Source organism: Lepeophtheirus salmonis, chromosome 3 (genome assembly GCF_016086655.4).
Source record: "Lepeophtheirus salmonis chromosome 3, UVic_Lsal_1.4, whole genome shotgun sequence".
Lineage (NCBI taxonomy): Eukaryota > Metazoa > Arthropoda > Copepoda > Siphonostomatoida > Caligidae > Lepeophtheirus > Lepeophtheirus salmonis.
The window spans coordinates 22186143-22205721 of NC_052133.2; the positions used below are offsets into that span (position 1 = coordinate 22186143).

The following is a 19579-nucleotide window of genomic DNA, read 5'->3' on the forward strand; positions in this document are numbered from 1 at the left end:
AAAATGTATATTTTGTGTTGTTTTTTGTAGAAAAATATTTTGGCGACAATTTGATCCCCGCTCCCTTTACATGCAATAAGCATTTTTGTAAGATCAGAGTTGAAGTCTGACATGATGTATTCATCGTTAACTTGATTTTATAGATGAATATCCATACTCTTGATATGAGATGAGGATAATGAGTTGCGTGTAATTCTAGACTGGGGACTAAAGGCACATTTATATCGACAAATCCGACAAGCTATCTGTTTCTCATCCGGAAAGTATTTTTCAAATTCCTGGGCGTCCATTTTCAGAAATCCAGACAGAAGGCGACGTTATTCTAGGCATTTTATTAAGTTCTCTATCGACTATCAGCATCTAATATTATATTAATATTGAGTAATAAAGGCGGGAATGATAACGTTCTTGATTGATAGAAGAAGATGTATATTATTTAATCAATTATGCCATGCGTATTTATTTATTTCTCCTCGCACACTTTTCTATTCTTACCAAAATATCACCCTTGCCTAGGCTATGATATATATAAGGTGGAGGCATTTCAGTCAAGACTGCTAACCAGGCAGATGACGTCACCAACGGGATAAAAATCAAAATAAACTCAGTGATACTTCATACTTGACTGAGAATTAAATAAATTACTTTCCAATATAATTTTAAAATATCCTTTGGATCTAAATAATAATGGACTTGAATCTATATGGAGAGAAGGTAAGCAACGATAAGAAAGATATTTCGTTAGAGTTTTACTATCAATAATTCATTATTTAGGTGAAACCTCCTGAGTCCAACCCCCTAAAATATGTGCAATCTTCGGTTGCAAAAGTCCTAATGGTGTCATATACAACAATTTTCCAAAGAACAACATGGTTTGACAGAGGATTTGGAAGAATCTTTGCAAGAGGAAGGATACATTTAAAGCAGAAAATGCACAAAAGTATGCACTTTAATTCTGGAAGCTACAAGAGGGACCTGGAACATGACCTTCTTAATTTGACTCCCAGAAAGAGACTAAAAACAGATACAGTACCAAGTCTGCTACTTCCATTGTTCCTAAGCCTGAGGATCAATGTGATAAAAAGTTCCCGAAAAATTTGCATGAATCAACATCCTCTCAAACTCCCAGCAGTGTCGATAATCAAGGTGAAGACCAAGTAGATTTTGTTTTACCTCGTTCCAGGAGGGAAATGAGGAGGTAGAACAAACAAATGCTAACCAATTTGGATACAGACAGAACATTCCCTTTTTCTGGAAAATATTGATAATCTCAAAGCAGAATTAAAGAAAACGAAAGCAGATTTATGTAAACAAAAAGTCAAGTTAAACATTCTCACAAAGAAACTCGAGCGACTTGAAGCGAAGGAAAAGAAACACTCCAAAATTGTAAGGACTCTTCATGATAAATGTACTCCAGCTCAGGCTAAGAGAGTTTTGACCCCTAATCAAAAATGGGTTCATCACTCAAAAGAAGATATTGTCCCTGCCTCGATAATAAGATCAATGAGTAGACGTGCTTTTGAAAAATTTAAGACAGAAGAAAATCATGCAAATGCCAAGCATTCGAATTCAAGAGAGATAGCTTCAACATTTTAAAATGAATCCAGGATTTCAAGATGATAACATCAAAGTCCTTGAAGAAATGATCAAGACCAACACATTTCAAAACAAGTTTTCTGTGCTCTGCTTTGATGAATGTCAAATTAAGAAAAAATATGATATTCACATGTAGACGCAAAAGATTTATGGGACTCACTCTAAAGTTCAAGTTGTTATGATGAGAGGATTAGTTGAGAAATGGAAACAACCGATCTTGTTCCATTTTGATACCACTAGGACCAAGAAGCTGCTTGATGATATCATAATGAACATGGAGAGCAATAGTTTTGAAATAAGAGCAATTGTTTGTGATCTTGGGAACCACAAGCTTTGTTCTGAACTTGGGATTGACAAAGGAAACTTTTTCTTCACCAATCCATTTAATTACAGCAGAGTTGTCTACATTTTTCCTGATTCTCCTCATCTTCTCAAGCTCTGTAGGAATAATTTACTAGATAAAAGGCTTATGGTTCCTGCAGAGGATGGAACATTAGTCCCCCTTGTTAAGACTGATTTTGAGGGATTATTGATGAAAGATTCCGGATAATTTAAAAATGATTTTAAGCTTAAACCTCTTCACATTTACTGCAAAGGAGGAGCGAGACAACGAGTAAGATTGGTTGCACAAGTTTTGAGTAATACAGTAGCTAAAGCTTTCACCATTCATAGCCAAAGTAATAAGCAAGAGCAAAGTAAAACGCAGTAGAAATAATCAACAATTGGTTTGATGTAGTAAATAGTAGATGTGCTTTACTTTTTATTGAGGGATAAATTTATAACGAATAAGATACCTCATTGCACAATTAGAATTTAGTACTTGAGGGAGTGAAAAAAATAAGAGGAAAAAAGCAAATCGCCCAATTTCAAGTTTAATTATAATTTAACCAAATATTTAATATAATATTTATTATCACCAAATAGATTATTTTATATATTTATAGTATATAACTTATCTACGGCAAAAACCAATTCTTATTATTTCCTATGTTCTGCATAGGAAATGTATCCTTCAATAAAAAGTGAAGCACATCTGCTGTTCATTATATAATCGTTAGTATAACACACAAGCCTCTAAATTTCATATTAGTGATATACTGATATATTGTTTATAGTTGATGGAACTGGGGAGCCGAAGGGGCCCAGACCCTCCCAAGAATTTCATAGTGATATTTATTACTTGTAACTATTAAGAAGCCAATAAAGTTTACACAGGAAATTTGAAATCCTTAAAATGGCTAGCACCCCTCCCCAAGGAGATCTTGCCACCTTCCCCAGATTTGTTACTTCGTCTCCCTAATATTTTTTATGTTATTGCTATAGTTGATAATATTGTAGAGAAAACGAGGAGGAGGGGGAAAAATACATATGGTATCATTGTTTAAAATACTGAGTGATTATCATTGCCTGCTTTATTATGATTTTTACCCTCAAAATCATAGTAGTATATCTTCATTAAACATTTTGCTAATAAACGAATGTATTTATTAGCAAAATGTTTAATGAAGATATTATAATTGACTTCGACGTTTTTTATCCGTTACAGTAGATTTGAAAACGTCACACTCCATGAAATTGTAATTATTATGAACCTTATTCTCAGAATAATAGCTAATGAAACGACAAAGTAGAGTATTTGAAATATATTTGAAGCTCAAAGTTTAAAAAAGAAGGCTTTAATTAAATATAATCTACATACTATAAACCATTAAACATTTAAGTTAAATATACAAAATTAAACAATTAAAATCATATAACTATTAATAATAAAAAATTATAAATACAGAATATTGAAATAATAGATTGATCCAGAAATGTTTTTTGTTTTATAGTTCAGTTAAATATGTCATAACTTTATATACATAGACCAAAAAGATAATCACCCCTCTTCTTCATGTGGAAGTTGCTATAACAATTGTGCACAGGATAGATATATCTCTAGTGATGAGATCTAACTAATTATTAATAATAAAGTAAATGTCCTAAAATTAGACAATAAATATATTAATAAAAAATGTCAGAAATAAATTAATCGTTCTATTAAGAGCATCAAAAAGATTTTCCCCCGTTATTTAGGTACTTATACATGAAGGATATACACAATTGTTAATTATAATGCAACACCCAATGAACCCTCGTTGTTGTGACCATTTAAACAGTTGTTTTTGCCTTTTATGAGTTTTCTGAACACCATTCAACCATAGCTAAGCCTTTAGTGATAAAAAGTATTGACTATGTAATATTGGAAAACCTAATTATCATACCCAAGTTTGTAAGTATCAGACAAACTAGGAATTTACTGAGTTATTGTATCCCCATAAGCATAGAGAATCTTCCAAAATGAAATTTCGATATTGTCAGATTACTCTGAAATTTACGGGAAGGATATGCCTTGTATTTCTCCAAAATTGATTAGCAAAGAAAATATTATATTAAAGCAAGCAGCAAATCAAAGATTTGAAATCGTATTGTAATTGTTTTATCAAATGGATATAGCATTTGTTTCATGTAAGGAGATCTTGCCACCATTAATTTGATTTATTCAGTTGTCACTATTCCATTTGATGTTCATGATTGAGATTACAGATAGAAGAGAAGATCACTTAACTCTCTCAGTCACTTCACCAATATCTAGATCGAGATCAACTCGTCAAGAGTTCCTTAGATGGATGGATGAATGATCATGTTTACTGCCTACCTATGCGAGTAGCACGCATTGCCAACAGATGAGTTGTGAACATGTTAGTAAGTTTCTTATCAAATAGAACAGTTCAAAAGCAAGTTTTCCTCGAGTGAATTTCTATCCTGTGTCTCATATTCCATTAGGATTCGTCTCCATCCGAAGATGTATTGCCATGGATTGCTCTCAAGCAGAGTTTCTTTTAATGACCACCAACGAGAGCGGATTTAAAAGGATGTGAATTATTTTGTTCATACCTTTTATATGCCCCATGTCAATCTACATAGTGAACATAACAATCATAGCAATAAGAACTGTGGAACAATATCATAAGGACCTTCACACTGCCTCAGGTGTCCACAAGGTTTCCCAAATTTCCCCGTGAGATTAAATTCCCAAAGTTTCTCCGTCGAGGTGACTTCTGACTATGATATTTTTAATTAGTTGATTTCTTTTTGTTAAAATTGATTTACCTGACCCGGATTTTTAAATGGTATCTTTTTATTATTACGAATTATGCCTATAGTTTAAATCAAATAGTAACACAATACAAATTTTAAAGTAAATAAAAATATATCTATAAGACTAAAACTTTTCAAATATATCTTTTTCATAAATACATAACAGAAAATCAGATTACCAAAAAACGGTTACCCCCTACTACATACGTTAAGATAAAAAATTAGAAACTTAAGAATATTAAATAAAAATCTAAAAAATAAGCGTAAATGTGAAAATAAAAACTAATAAGGACTGATCCAATTGTTCCAAATTCATATATTTATTTTCAGTTCTTCTAATTCTAATTTTACTATGGAAGAATAGAATCTCAAGCCAATCTATTGTTTTATATATCTGGATACATAGACTCTTCCATCATTAAGTTTTTTCAAAATTAAAGATTGCAAACCTTTTTTATTTTTGAGAAATCAATAACACACGGTGTGTGAATTTTCTGGCGAAGATCGAGATCTCATCGAAACTTATGAAGATAATGTTAATAGAGGTTATCTTAAAGGGGCTTCAGATTTATTATTATATTTAACTACGTTACATGCTAGTCAGCTTAAAATAATAATACATTTTCATAATAATATAGGTATAAATCCAAGAAAAGCAGGATAAAATATAAATAGCTTTTAATTTTGAACCTTTGTAGTAATGATTATTATATTATCTGTATTAATGTCATTAATGAGAATTTTTAAAATAAATAATAATTAAATATAAGAACTGTTATGGGAAATATTTAGGAATAATTTTTTTAGTGTGGAGATCCTATATCTTCATGGGGGATATATTCCAATATGATGATAAGTAATAAAGTTTCAAAATTGCAATTCTACAGGAGTTCTTATAATTTGGTAACAGATAATCACTTAGTACTCAATAATTCTCAAACTCTATTTATGCAGATAGCAGCAAAATACATATATGTATTGCAGACTCAAGTATCTAGAAAAAAGGGTGCATATTCATTGAGAATCTGAGATTGACTTTTACTTTTTTCCTAGGGGTGTATGTATTATTTACATCAAGGAAACTGAAGGATTCATAACACTTAAATATTTTTCTCAGAATAAGATGACGAAACAAAAGGTCAACTTTGGAAGGAACAAGATTCAAGACTTTCAACGAAGGAGCTGTGGATGAGAAATGAAACTCTTTTTTCCTCACTGGGTAATTTATTCGGGAACGATTTCTTATTGTGGAACTCTCCAGTTCTAAATAACTATTTATATGTAATATCAGAATAGAATATGCATAGTAGACCAAAATATCGAGAAAAGAGAAGTACATTATCTTTACGAGTCGCGAATTATCTTGCATTTGTTTTCCAATGACAAAAGAGACTCAGTAGTAATAAAGAAGTATACGATGATTCCATAGAGGATCTGGAGGAATTTATGTATAGGACAATGATTAACGAGAACCAAAGTCACTATCACAGACCTTGACATGGAGAGGCACCTGCAAAATCAACGATCTTTCCATTAAAGGATACAAGATCCATCGACTTAGTGAAGCACATGATCAAGGTATCCCACCTTAAGAGTCGAGATCCCTTGCACATGATCAAGGTATCCCACCTTAAGAGTCGAGATCCCTTGAAGAGAGTATCTAGAAGAAGTGTGAATAGGAGATTCCAAGGAACGGGATGGATGCAGATCCAACTCCTCACTTTTCTCACCAATGACTTATATTTGTTGGATAGGCACTGAGCTATTGCATTTTTTCTAAGCCGAAAACTGAATTTTCTTCTCATACCTCCTCAAAAAATGACGCCACTTATTCTTTTGAATATTATGTTTATATAGGTAGATGCCTATCCTATACTCACCACCATCTGTGTAAATTAATTTTAATATAGATATTCCAACAAAACCTTTCATTTATTTAAGGATGGAAATTCAAATGAAATTATATATTAATAATAATAAATCTCTTATAAAAATATCTTATTTAACATAAATATATTGAATATCATAAATCGTTGGTGGATAACCAAATTGGGTAAATGTCTTTTTTTACAATGTTATATTACCACCTAGCTATTGTAATTAAGTGCTAGTTTCATTACCAATTTAGTACTTTGTCATATTTAAAATCAAATTAATTTTTTGAAATATAAAATTGTGCTAAATTTATAGAATGTGTTAAATAGTTAAAGTCAAATTTTTATATTTACTAATATATATTGTAACTAATATTATGTTAAATTATTCCAAAATAATATTAATGATAAACTGGATTTACTACATACTTTGATATTATGATTGTCTTTCCAGCCCCTAAACTCTCTGTTGGAAAAACATATAAACGAATTTTTGAATACATTTAAATTAACATTCATGAAAATTAAAAGGCAGAGGCAGGAAGATGTTCTAATGAGATGGCAACGGATATAATACACCATCTTCTGGAGTTTGACTATTCTGGAGCCTCTGATTATTATTTTTTTTTTTTTTTTTTGATAAGTGTGGTAGAGAGGATATAAACAGAATAGTCATCACTTATCATATCTTTAGTTTCATTTCTGCAATATCTTAAGAATATTGAGTGTTGAGCAGAATTTTTTTAGTGATAATTCATATATTGAATATATTCTGTAAGTGAAAGCGATAAAGAGAATTGACGTCATTTATACTCTGTATTTAATCAAAGCATCTGTCGTGTTTTTGTCAAACAGCCTTGCAAAGCTCATAAGTTTATTGATAACACAGTGATATACCTTCATTATCATATTTGTTGAATAAGTTTTAGACTGTAAACCATTTAGACGATTCTTTCTAGATAATTTGGTAACTTCTTGACAGTGAACATTTTCTTGTAAAAATAAGTTTTATGTCTTGAATCTTTTTATAATTACTTCTTTCTTCTTCAATCTAGACATTAAATTATTTAAGCTAACTCTTGGAACCATAATGATTTTATTTTTATACTATTATAAGACAATAATTTAGAATACGTATTTATCATACGCTTTAATTTAGATTGAGATCATTTTAATTCCTCCTTAAGGGCACTTTCATTTAATTTTTTTTTACCACAATCTCCCATTCATATATATTTTTTTCAAATTATCAATGTTATGTTTATTAGAAAAAATGGTAATTTTGCTACACTTTAATTCAGATTTAGTCTTTGATAGTGTTGATCTTAAATTAAAGTTCTTAATTCTGAGATGGGAAAGCCTTTTTTTCAAAAATTGAAGCCTTGTTTATCATTTTGGTCTTCAGGTTTTTACAACGAGGTGTTAATGATTGAACTTCGCTACTGCTACATGGTTTATCAGAAGAAGGAATTTTAAGTTGTTGATCACTTTCATGCAATGCACTTTTGGATGGAGAAGCGTCCAATGGAAAAAGTAATGTCTCATTGCATGCCATTTAAATTTATCCATAACAGTTTGATTTTTAAGATTAATAAATTTCTTTAAGATCTTACTAACAATTTGCCTGATATTATTATAAAAAAATTAAAATCATCGTCTATGGAATATTTGGAAAAACAAAATTCCTTCAATTTCGTTGCTGTTTTGAGTTTATTATATTCTCCAGATGTAGTATACATGTAAAGAATGTGTCCATTTTGTAAGTTTTTACAGGAATTTTGAAGTTTATCGAAATGTTGAAGAATAAATTCTAGTGTGAGTGTATGAACGAATATTTTCGATGTTTCGTTTTTTCTTATATGGAGACATTTTTCAATATGTTATTAATCTATACAGAAATAAATAAATATTCATTAATTAAAAATATACTTATTTAATAAAACAAACAATAAAAATTAAGAAATATAATAAGTTGATTAACATTGTAGCATTAATTAATTTTAATGGAAAACATTTAAATTATTATTATATATAATTTCAATTATATTCTACAGTTGATTATTATAAAAGCAATGTTTTGAAAGTCCATATTTTTGTAAGAAGTTGATCGAATTTGATGAAATTTCTTATGTTAATTTACAAAATAATAAAATTTGCCACATCCTACTCGTAGATAACTAACCAGAAATATTCAAAAGTTGACAATAAACCACCTTTTCAAAAAAACGAATTTTAAAAAGTAGATTTTTAATATATTATAACGATTTTAACTCCAAATACTTTTACAAAGAGATTAAGTTCGGGTCCACCCCTGGGGATGCCCCTGAATTTAGTTTCCCTTGGAAAAAAAAGAAGTTTTGGAACCATTGTCTTTGGGGACATGTATTTACGAGGTTTTTTGAACGAGGTGCAGGATTTTTTAAGAAAAATGGACATTTTCTTATGTAGTTAATTTTTCTGTTTTTTTTTAAGCGCACAGTTGACAGTCCTTAAAATCTTACCTACTATTTTTTTATTTTTTTTTTACAATATGAATAATATTCAACTGGAAAACAAATTTAAAAAAAGTATATAATTCGCAAAGTAATTATCGATATAAGCTTATATTTTTAAATGTTTTATAATAAACAAGATAATCTTAACAATATAGATCAATGATTTCTATCTATAAGTATCTGGAATGGAACCAACAATAAATGTATAACGGTAGGGTAAATGACATTTTATTAAAGAAATAATAATTCGTAGTCAATTTGGGTAATTTTAATTTATGTTATTCTTTAATACATAATAGTCCCTCGTTATTTGTGTATCGCCACCAAATTATCATAATGTTTCATTAGAAAAATAATAATTATTTCAACTTTTAAATAGAGTAAATAATATAAAAAGTTAATATTTAATAGGTTAATTAAGTCTTGCGTGATAATAAATACGATGGAGTATCATATATTTTAACGATGGGTAGTAAAAAATGGATTTACTACGCTCTGTCTCCTTTATTAATCTTAATTTTTATCAAATTCCTACATCTCTTCGAGTATGAAGTATAAATTTTATATAAGCATTTTGATAAGATTTGATATACAATTTTAAGATTTTCTATGTTTAAATAATGTATTAACTAAATAACATTTTATATATATATTTGTTTTAATCTATCCATTACTCTTGCGCCAAGATTAGAGATAACGTAGACAATGCAACTTTGTAGTTTGTACTCGACGTAATTAAAATATGTGGAGGATCAATGAGTTACTCGACGAATGCATTATCACTGCAAAACATAATTAATATATTTTAATATTTAATTTTTACACCCAAGACTCTATTTCACCGCATGTAATTAAGGATTTCTCCGAAAATCCCTTGAGATATTTATTATAACATCATGAGATACTCATTCAAAAAATGGTCTTTAAGTTCATCATGTAAATTAATCAACTAAAATTCATTATTTTATCAATTTATTGTACTGGGATTATATGTAAGTCTTTATTGAAGATTAATTATATATCATGCATAGTTATAAATAATACTTCTTAGTGTTAATTTAAATAAAAAAATATTGAAATTAAGATGTTTTAGTGGACATAAGCGTTATACTACATGACTTATGAATAAAAAGGGAACGATTATTAATTATAAAAATAAATTAATTGTTCATGTCGACTATGAATCTCCCTCTTTCTTTCTTAAAATGTTAATTATAACACAGATGATGTTGCGCAATTATAGCATGTACCACTCCCGAAATTTATATAACTCATCAAGGAATACTTTAAATTAAGTAACTGGAGATCTCAGAAAGGTGACGAAAATTAACTTTTAAAAAAGTTGATTTTTAATGTGTTAGAGATATTGAAAAAGAATAATAATCCACACAGAGTTGTAGCTTAGTTCATGAAGAATAGTTATCCGAAAAAAAAAATTAAATTTCGCAGAGTAATTAGCGACAAAAGAAATGCACATTTTTTTTTTTCTTAGAAAAACCACTAAAAGTATGTATAACAATTTTATTGTGACTCCCTCTAGGTTTGTAACCTACCTACTCTATGGAACTCACAGTCATTACATTTATTTTAGATATTTATTTTACTCTCTATATATAACATCACGTGATAACGCTCTGAAATGTATTTTTTTTTTTAATAAAGAAAAAAAACTATAATAGCTATTTTCAGCTATACGGTGTAATCACTCGCTATAGGCGCGTTTATTGTTATTATATATTTTCTTTCTTGTTTATTTTTTTGTATTATTGAAATTGTTTCAACCGGTGATTAATTGTTTTAAACTTTCAGTCTCTTTGGTCGTAGAAACCTTTGATAACGGAATGTCTGGCGGAGTATATGGTGGAGACGAAGTAGGAGCATTGGTTTTCGACCCTGGTCACTTCTCTTTTCGAGTTGGTTATGCTGGAGAGGATTGTCCGAAGGCAGAAATCCCTTCTTTCGTTGGTGTTGCTCCGGAGCATGAAAAAGAAGTATCTCAAGAGTCCATGGAAGTAAGTTATTATTATGAAGGATTCTTTATCATTCGGACGGGTTCAATTGATTTCATTTTTAGATCGATGGAACCGACACGAAACCTAGATTGAATACTGGTAAAAATGGGAAACTGCGATATTATATTGATACCTGCAGTCTTCACTATCCCAAGAAGGGAATGGAAATCAGTACGTTCATGAAAGATGGAATGATAGACAATTGGGAGGTGTTTGAGGAGCTTATGAATTATTCCTACTCTCAAATTATAAAATCAAAAGCTGAAGAACATCCAGTTCTTTTTTCAGAGGCTCCTTGGAATCAAAAAGCAAGAAGAGAAAAACTCACTGAAATCATGTTTGAGAAATATAACATTCCTGCATTTTTCCTCGCAAAAAATGCTATTTTAGCTGCTTTTGCAAATGGGAGATCAAGTGGACTGGTTCTTGATTCAGGAGCAACACATACTTCAGCGATCCCTGTTCATGATGGATACGTTTTACAACAAGCTATTGTTAAATCCCCTCTTGCAGGAGATTTTCTTACGTCTCAGTGCAAACAATTTCTTGATGAACGTAATGTAGAAATAATTCCACCATACATTATTGCTAGTAAAGAAGAAGTAAAAGAGGGAGATCCTCCTAAATGGACGAAAAAAAAGAATATTCCGGACGTTACTATGTCTTGGCACAATTATATGTGTAGAAATGTAATACAAGATTTCCAAACCTCCGTCTTACAAGTATCTGATTGCTCATATGACGAAGAAACGATTTCAACTATTCCTCATCAAAGTTATGAATTCCCCAATGGATATAACGACGAATATGAGTCTGAAAGATTTAAAATCCCTGAAGCCCTTTTTGACCCCTCTATTATTAGAGCTCCTCAAGCTGCATCTATGCTGAGCCCTGCCCATGTAGTCACCACATCAGTTGGTAAGGTTATGTTCGATCTCTTTATTTTAGATGTTTACTCATTCCTGTTACAATTAGGTATGTGCGATATCGACTTAAGACCTGCGTTGTACGGATCTGTTATTGTCACAGGAGGCAACTCTCTTTTGTCTGGATTCACGGATCGTCTTAACCGAGACTTGTCTCAAAAGACACCAACTAATATGAGATTAAAACTTATTTCAGCGAACGGAAATCAAGAAAGACGGTATGGATCTTGGATTGGAGGCTCAATTCTAGCCTCTCTTGGGTCTTTTCAGCAAATGTGGATTTCAAAAGCTGAATATCAGGAATCAGGAAAAGTACAGGTGGATCGTAAATGCCCCTAGAATTGACTATTAGTAATAAAATCATTTTTATATGATTGTGTATTTTATCCACATTAACTACCTATATTATAACAATATACACTAAAAGAAACATTTTAAAAGATAATCCTATAAATCTCTTATTGTAAGTAAATAACTTTTAAAAGAAATAATAACACTCATTGTTCGTATTACTTAAACTCCATATGGTTCTCGTAAATACTGAAAACTTTTGATAGATCACCAATTTGATGTCCTAAATATTAATAACTTATGTTAGATGACTAATTTGATGTACATATTTGAGTGCATTTTCGTTTCAGTAGTTAAAAACTTTTGACAAATTTTACAGAAAGTTATACATGTACAATGAATAAGTTCTATCTGACTCAAAATGGTAAAAAATAAAAACATGGAAAAATTCATTAAAGTAGAAATAATTCAGGTTTTTGAAAAATTTAATCTTACAAATTATAATTTATTAAAATAAGGTATTAATGTAGTGCTATGGTTCAGGCACTACAGTACAAGCAGCAGGTGGGTTCCACTCGAATTATAAACGAAATCTGGTTTGTAATCTAATTACTACATTCTCGAGGCTATTTAAATTTTATAAATCTGCAAAATCATGTTTGATTAATTTGGATATCGGAAGAAAAATATTTTATTTTTTTTCAATTACGGATTAGATTAAAGATATCACTTTATTATTACTATAATTCGATTATATTATATGACGGAGGTTGCTTTTCAATTACATTTTGGTTCAAAAAATTTGATTGAATTTGGATGTCACAAATAAAAAGATTTTTTAAATTTTTATACTCTTTTCACAATGGTTATTTACTTTAAAGAAGTCAATTTGCACCTTGGGATTGAAAAATGTTAAGCTTAAAAAACTGACATTGTCATGAAATTTACTTCAAAAAATAATATTGCATGTAAATAACTTTTTAAAAGAAACCAAAACAATGTATGTATTGCTTTTACTCGATTGTTTGTAACTATAATTAATTATTACTTGAGATATTTGAATTATCTTCGTCTAACAATATGGACTTTTTAAGTTTCTTATATTATAATATAAAGTTCAGATTTGAAATTTTGGATATGTAGCTTAATTCAATTCTGACATTTGAGCCATTAAACTTTGAAAATATTAATACTTAATTTATTAAAATATGCACTCTTTATAATATGTCTTTTAAGATCTTGTTTATTTTTTCTTTTGGCTAAGATATAATTTATTTCATAATTAAGCCTATAAAAAACAAAAATAGCATTGTTTCTAGTAGTTAAAATGGTTTATAGGATTACAAATATTCTAGAATATTACTAAGTAGTATCTAAATATAACAATATATTAAGATTATAATTGAATACTTACCTCAATCGTGAACAAAGCAATAAAAATTTGTTCAATATGTAGTATAACAGATTACTAAATAAATAATTCAAATTAAATCGGTAAATTTTCAAAAGCAAATGTAGAATTGATAAATTTCATTCAAATTTTTGTATTGTAAAAGGACGTAAAAAATATGACTCAATGCAGGACCAAATTTGTCCTATTAAAATAATACAAAATAACTGGTGACAAATGCCGTAAAGTCTATAATGCTTCCCAGCAAATGGGTCTGAACTCGCTGGGCATAACATAGATCCTACGTTAGCACTAGTAATTAAGGATATTCCATGAAGTATTATCCAATGTATTAGCATCCATATGCCATAACTTAAATAGGACCAAGACCAGGAAAATTCACCGGGATTAGACAAATTGAAGTGGTACTTCATGAGATAAAGAGGAGTCAAACAAAGAATGAAAAAATGTTGAATCCAATAGACTTCTACTTCATATGGCAAGCGAAGACAATCTGTTACAGGGAAAAAGTAAGGCCGTAAAAGGTCCATGTAGAAAATGAAGCATAATACGAAATATATATTCATTATACAAAGTTTCTTTTCCTTAAATGCGAAAATAATAATAACTAATTATCGATCGATATGAAACAACTCTAAAATTACCTAGCAAAAGTGAAGTTAAAAGATAAATTTGACATATAGTGATGAGATGGCATGGCATCCATAGGAATATGACTTGTTTCGATACAATTTTATAACCTATCTCTACGATGAAGATAACATACAGAGTAAATGTCACCCATTTGAGATAGGCATTCTTAATATTGGAATGTGACTTCGGTGGAGAGTGTCTCAAAAAGCCATAAAGAAGAAAAATAACACCTAACGTAATTCCAAAAAGTGTTTCCTTAAAACGATGTGATAGAGGGACATGATGCCAGCAGATGGATCCCCCTTCTGATATATCACTTTTGTTTATTCCTCCGACACTGATGTCAACTATCAACTGAACGATAGTGTTCATATCAAGCTTTTTCCATACTCTAATATATAAAGATATATACAATTAATAAGAAATCCATAATTAAGAAAATTATACTCATCCACAACAATAAACTCTATAAACATTGAAAATAAATATTAATAACATTTGTTAATTTTTTCCTATCAGGTGTTAAGATTATATAAAAACACCTATCAAAAATATTACTCGTGTCATTAATATCCAACACTTCTTAATTCATAATAGGAAGTTAATTTTATTTTATGATATTAAAAAAAAATAATATATATATACATAATAAAATAGGGATATCCCTAGTTAGTAGATAGGCTATGTTACTGTGTTACACAATAAAAATAAAAAACAAATATTATCTGAGTAACCACTAATCCCAAAGTGTCAATGAATACAGTTAATGAGTGAATAACTTAACATTAACTTTAAATAAAAACGGAATACAAAATAATAAACGTCAATATTCAATTCCAGGAAAGTAAATTAAATTTGGAAACTTAAAAGTCTACGCCCAAAATGATATAATGAGGAACGCATATTTCCCTAACAACCTGGAAGAATAAACGGTTTTCTGTTCATCAAAAACATAATGTTGATGATAAACTAAGCAGGTTACAGCAGAGAGAGAAAATTCATCTCATGTAAATATACATTTATTCTTAATATTTAGAATTCACTTTAACTTTGAGTTTTTATAGTACAAAATGTATAACTCAATATCTTAGAAGGTATTTTTGGATAACTCGTTAGTTGATCATAAATAAATAATAAAAATAGTTAAATATGTCTCGCAGAGACATATATATTTAAGTTTAATGCATTGGTCAATAATGTCTTGCACCAGGAATAGAGAAGACGGATTACGTAAAAAATCTAGAAATTACTAGATCTAAAATTTTATAGTATGGACTAGGGTTGCAAAATTCCGGGAATTTTCAAACATGAAAACTTTACATGGGAATTTTGGAGAATTAACGGGAAATAATTGGAATTTTTGACTAAAAAAAGTGTTAAACTTGGAATTTTTAATGTTGAAGGCTGGAGACATTTTTTTTAACATATTAGTACATAAAAAAAAAAAATCATCGACAAGATATCAAAAATGTTACAAAATAGTTGCATTGTTGAATATAATTGAATATACTGCGTTATTGGCTCTTATATTCTATGTGTACTTATTGTTATTAGTCATCTCAATCTCAAATATGAACAGATATATTTAGAATTTAGTTAAAAACCTGTAGCTACCGAAAATAACAAATAAAGATGTTTGGGCATTAATTTCGGAAGTTCGTTAGAAAATGGTTTAAAACTGGCTATACTTTGTGTGAAATTAAAAATCTATGTATTCTGTAAAAAATAATTTTGGTACAGTCATGTGAAGGAAAATTCATAACTGACCCATAAAATAAATTTTGTTCTTTACAATATAAATATTTATAAAAAAGTAAGTGGGGTGGAATATTATTCCTACTGTCCCTGATAACCCGCTACTATCTAAATATTTAACTGAAAAAGTTAAGACCCTTCCTCCCCTCTTTCGCAGCCCCTAAGGTGTATGCACAGAGGCAGCGCACAAATAACAGATTTATTGGGCTGAAGTTATAATTAAAATAAGTATAATAAGAAAATTAATCTTTTTCTATAATTATGGATATTAAGATGTATTTGTGATAGAGGAAATGGAGGTCGAAAGAGAAGGAATCTTCAGTGTAGTAAGAATCACAGTATCTAATAGTCGGAAAAAAATCCTAAGTATTGTCCTGGCTTTAAATAGATACGGAGCATTTCATAATCACATAACCTACTTATTTGAAAATTCCCGAATCAAAGTTTCCATGGGAACTTTCGGAAAGCTTTCCTCATTAGCAACTTTAGCAAGAACACATCACAAATCAGCTTATTCGTGTAGTTGCATAATGACTCTTGAATCATGACAGATAGTTTATAAAAGAAGGTATAATAATATTAATTAATGTATCAATAAAAATTATGAAATGACAAAATAAGAAATTTATGACACCAAATACTTACCATTCATGCAAATTTAAATAAGCCTCTTGAACTAATTGTCGATTTTTATTGCCAAATATCTGTCCATCTGAACCATATTTTTTTTAATATCCTTCCTGAATATTTTTGTACCTGGAGACGACCTAGCTGCTACACTAAGATTTATATACATACATACACTTTATATACTTGTACTTTAATTACAACATCGCTACTAAAAAAGAGGATATCATTATTAACACCCACGACAACATACAATACATTGATAATAACAAGGTATTTAAACTATCTTGGATAATAATTCAACTCATGTTGCAACAGTTTTCAAAAATTAAAGGAACCATTTTACATACATAAGGTAAATTTATACATAAAATGACATATTTGTATTCCCTAATTCACGAGAAATAACAGGGCAGTATAACTCATAATCATAAGCGCTGCCATTAGATGGAAAAGAAGCGAAAAAGCCTCATAATTATGTAACATAACTTATGTATGCTACATAAGATTTATTTACGTTACGTCATATCAATTATTTATTTTTGTTGTGTTTATTTCTCTTTGGTCACTCAAAAGTCAGGAGCTGATGAGTCATGATTAATAACTACCTAAAGGCTATAGCTATAAACTAAATCTATATTTAAAGTATATAGACTTAAATGACTCAATAGTAGTTATATTGGCTATAAAACATATTATTTAAAAATAATAATGTGTGTTGAGTCGGAGTCGGGCGTTATATATAACGACTCCGCAGCCCTGGTTCCAACTCTCTTCTTCTCTCCCTCTTTCCTTCTACTAAGAAATACACGCGTCCACAGGTTTGGTGAATTTAAAAGAAGCTGTAATTCAGCCTTGGACTGCCAGTTGGAGCCAGCAGCCTAGGGTAATGTAAATCAGGGAGTGTACTCCTTGTGTAAATCCATACAATGATAATTATTAATTAATAACTGATAATAAATAATAGATAACTCTTGTATTTTATGGTAAAGCCAAGTCTACAGCTACCCTTTGGTAAAGCCATGGACATCTCGAGCTATTTAAACTACATGCAGATGAATAAAAAAGCGTGCCGGCTCCAAGACACGGCTTCTTTTTAAAATTCATTTATTACATTAGTGAAAGATACTTATAGCTTCAGGATTCCGATCGTGACTATTAAGTTTAAGGTGATGAGAGGAAATTGCTGTGCCCGCAGATGCCATCAAGATTACGACGGCACCTCCAAGAATCCTAAGATACTATACCATAGTTTTCCTTGTTCCAATGTGCGTCCTAATCTGGATCTGCACAAGCTAAAAAACAGGTTCTAGCTTTGGGTAAAAGGCTTAGTTGCATTAAAATGAAAAAATATAGAACTGATTCAAGGATTGAAATATGTACTTAATTGAATTACTTAACTTTTCATGAGACTGAAAAAGAATACTGTACCTTGAGTGTGGCCAAACCTTCGGCTCTACCTATACCTAGACCCACCCGAGCATCCAATAGTGGCTTACAACTCTAGCTTAAAAACAAGCATGAGGAAGCCTTGGAGCTCAAAATATTTGGGGAAGAAGAGGTGCTAACCGTTAACGAGCTTTATGATTTGTTATGAATTTATGGAAACATTACTGTCGGGATTTATACAAATTAACTCCCCCCAAATTGTCCCTGATTAAGTAGGAAGCGACTGAAGGCAGGGGTCTTGATATTAAGGCTAGCCTTGAAATCCTAGAAGACTTAACCTTTTGTATTTTTTATAGGCATCATACGCTAAGCAATAGTTCAGTCTCCCACTGTCCAAAAAAAGGCTAAAGTCCTCAAATTAGTAACTGAAGTAATCAACATTGCTGCGTATTTAGGATCAAAAGAGTTTTTGAATAACGAATAGAATTATGAAATCCTAATGGGATTATTGAACAAACTACTTGGATCCCCAGACACGGAACAAAAAAACCAGCAGAAGGAGATTTTCACCTTGTCTTCTGTGGCAAAATGTGAGTACTTCCATGTCCCAAGTATTTTAGAACTCTGTCTACAACAATTACCGTAGAGACTGAACTACCGTCATCTATATTTAAGTATCTTGGAAAAAGGATCAAACACCTTAACAGCAGAGAGCGTAATGTCAATGAGATCTACACGGCAGAAAGAGTTGAGTTTGTTAGAGGTAAGTTATTGGACTTCGAGAACAACCACACAACTAAAATGGCCCTTACATTTATGATCAAATCTGTCGGAGGACTTAACTTATACTAGTTAAATTCAACGTTGAATTCCTCTACAGCAAATATACTCTAATTATGAAAAACCTTCTATCAAATCGGATTTATCGTTGTGGGCGTATTAGTCAACAGGAAGTTCTTCACTCATTTTCTTTGTAGTGGTGAACTTCAAACTTCAATTACTCACCCATACAACATCAATAGAAAGTTCATCTCATCTTATAAAAATATTTACGATTGTTTCCAAAGGCAAGAACACTTCAGCATTCCTCTGAACAGTCTAGGATTTAAATCATCATTACACCCTAACTTTGCTCATATCAAACATAACCACCATAAAGAGTCAAGAAAGAGCTCAGAAACTACAATTGAAGTAATAGTTGATGTTGTTTGTGATCAAGGTCACAAATCCTCTTCAACGTGATGGATAAAAAAAATGGGTCCTCAACTCCATGACAACATCTGATCATCTAAAAACAAGCTCAAATATAGAAAGGTTGGCAAACTTCAAACTTATAATGTTTAATGGATTAACATCAATGTTTTTGGTGTGCATCTATTTTTTAAATACTTAATGTAACTTATGTTGGGAATATATTGCAGCTTATTCA

At 30.2% G+C, this 19579-nt stretch overlaps 2 protein-coding genes and 1 long non-coding RNA gene across 4 annotated transcripts; 2 read left to right on the plus strand and 1 right to left on the minus strand.

Moving 5' to 3' along the window:
• Window positions 1–583: 583 nt before the first annotated feature.
• Window positions 584–2417, plus strand: LOC121114651 (uncharacterized). The gene is made up of 2 exons (XR_005863311.2): window positions 584–714; window positions 775–2417. It is a non-coding gene; the product is annotated as an uncharacterized lncRNA (long non-coding RNA).
• Window positions 2418–9292: 6875 nt separating this feature from the next.
• Window positions 9293–12562, plus strand: LOC121114652 (actin-like protein 6B). 2 transcript variants are annotated; one of them, XM_040708685.1, is made up of 4 exons: window positions 9293–9317; window positions 10916–11118; window positions 11181–12036; window positions 12094–12562. In XM_040708685.1, the coding sequence occupies exons 1-4, from the start codon at window positions 9308–9310 to the stop codon at window positions 12381–12383; spliced, it is 1359 nt and encodes a 452-aa protein (XP_040564619.1). In that variant the 5' UTR covers window positions 9293–9307; the 3' UTR covers window positions 12384–12562. The 2 variants fall into 2 exon arrangements, with proteins under 2 accessions (XP_040564619.1, XP_040564618.1); XM_040708684.1 differs by lacking the exon at window positions 9293–9317 and adding an exon at window positions 10561–10612.
• On the minus strand, window positions 12405–14778 carry LOC121114653 (transmembrane protein 164-like; the record flags this gene model as incomplete). Its single annotated transcript, XM_040708686.2, is given in 3 exon segments — window positions 12405–14252; window positions 14254–14330; window positions 14391–14778. Coding segments are annotated over 3 exon segments (852 nt in total), but the record flags the coding sequence as incomplete, so codon positions are not given.
• Window positions 14779–19579: the final 4801 nt, after the last annotated feature.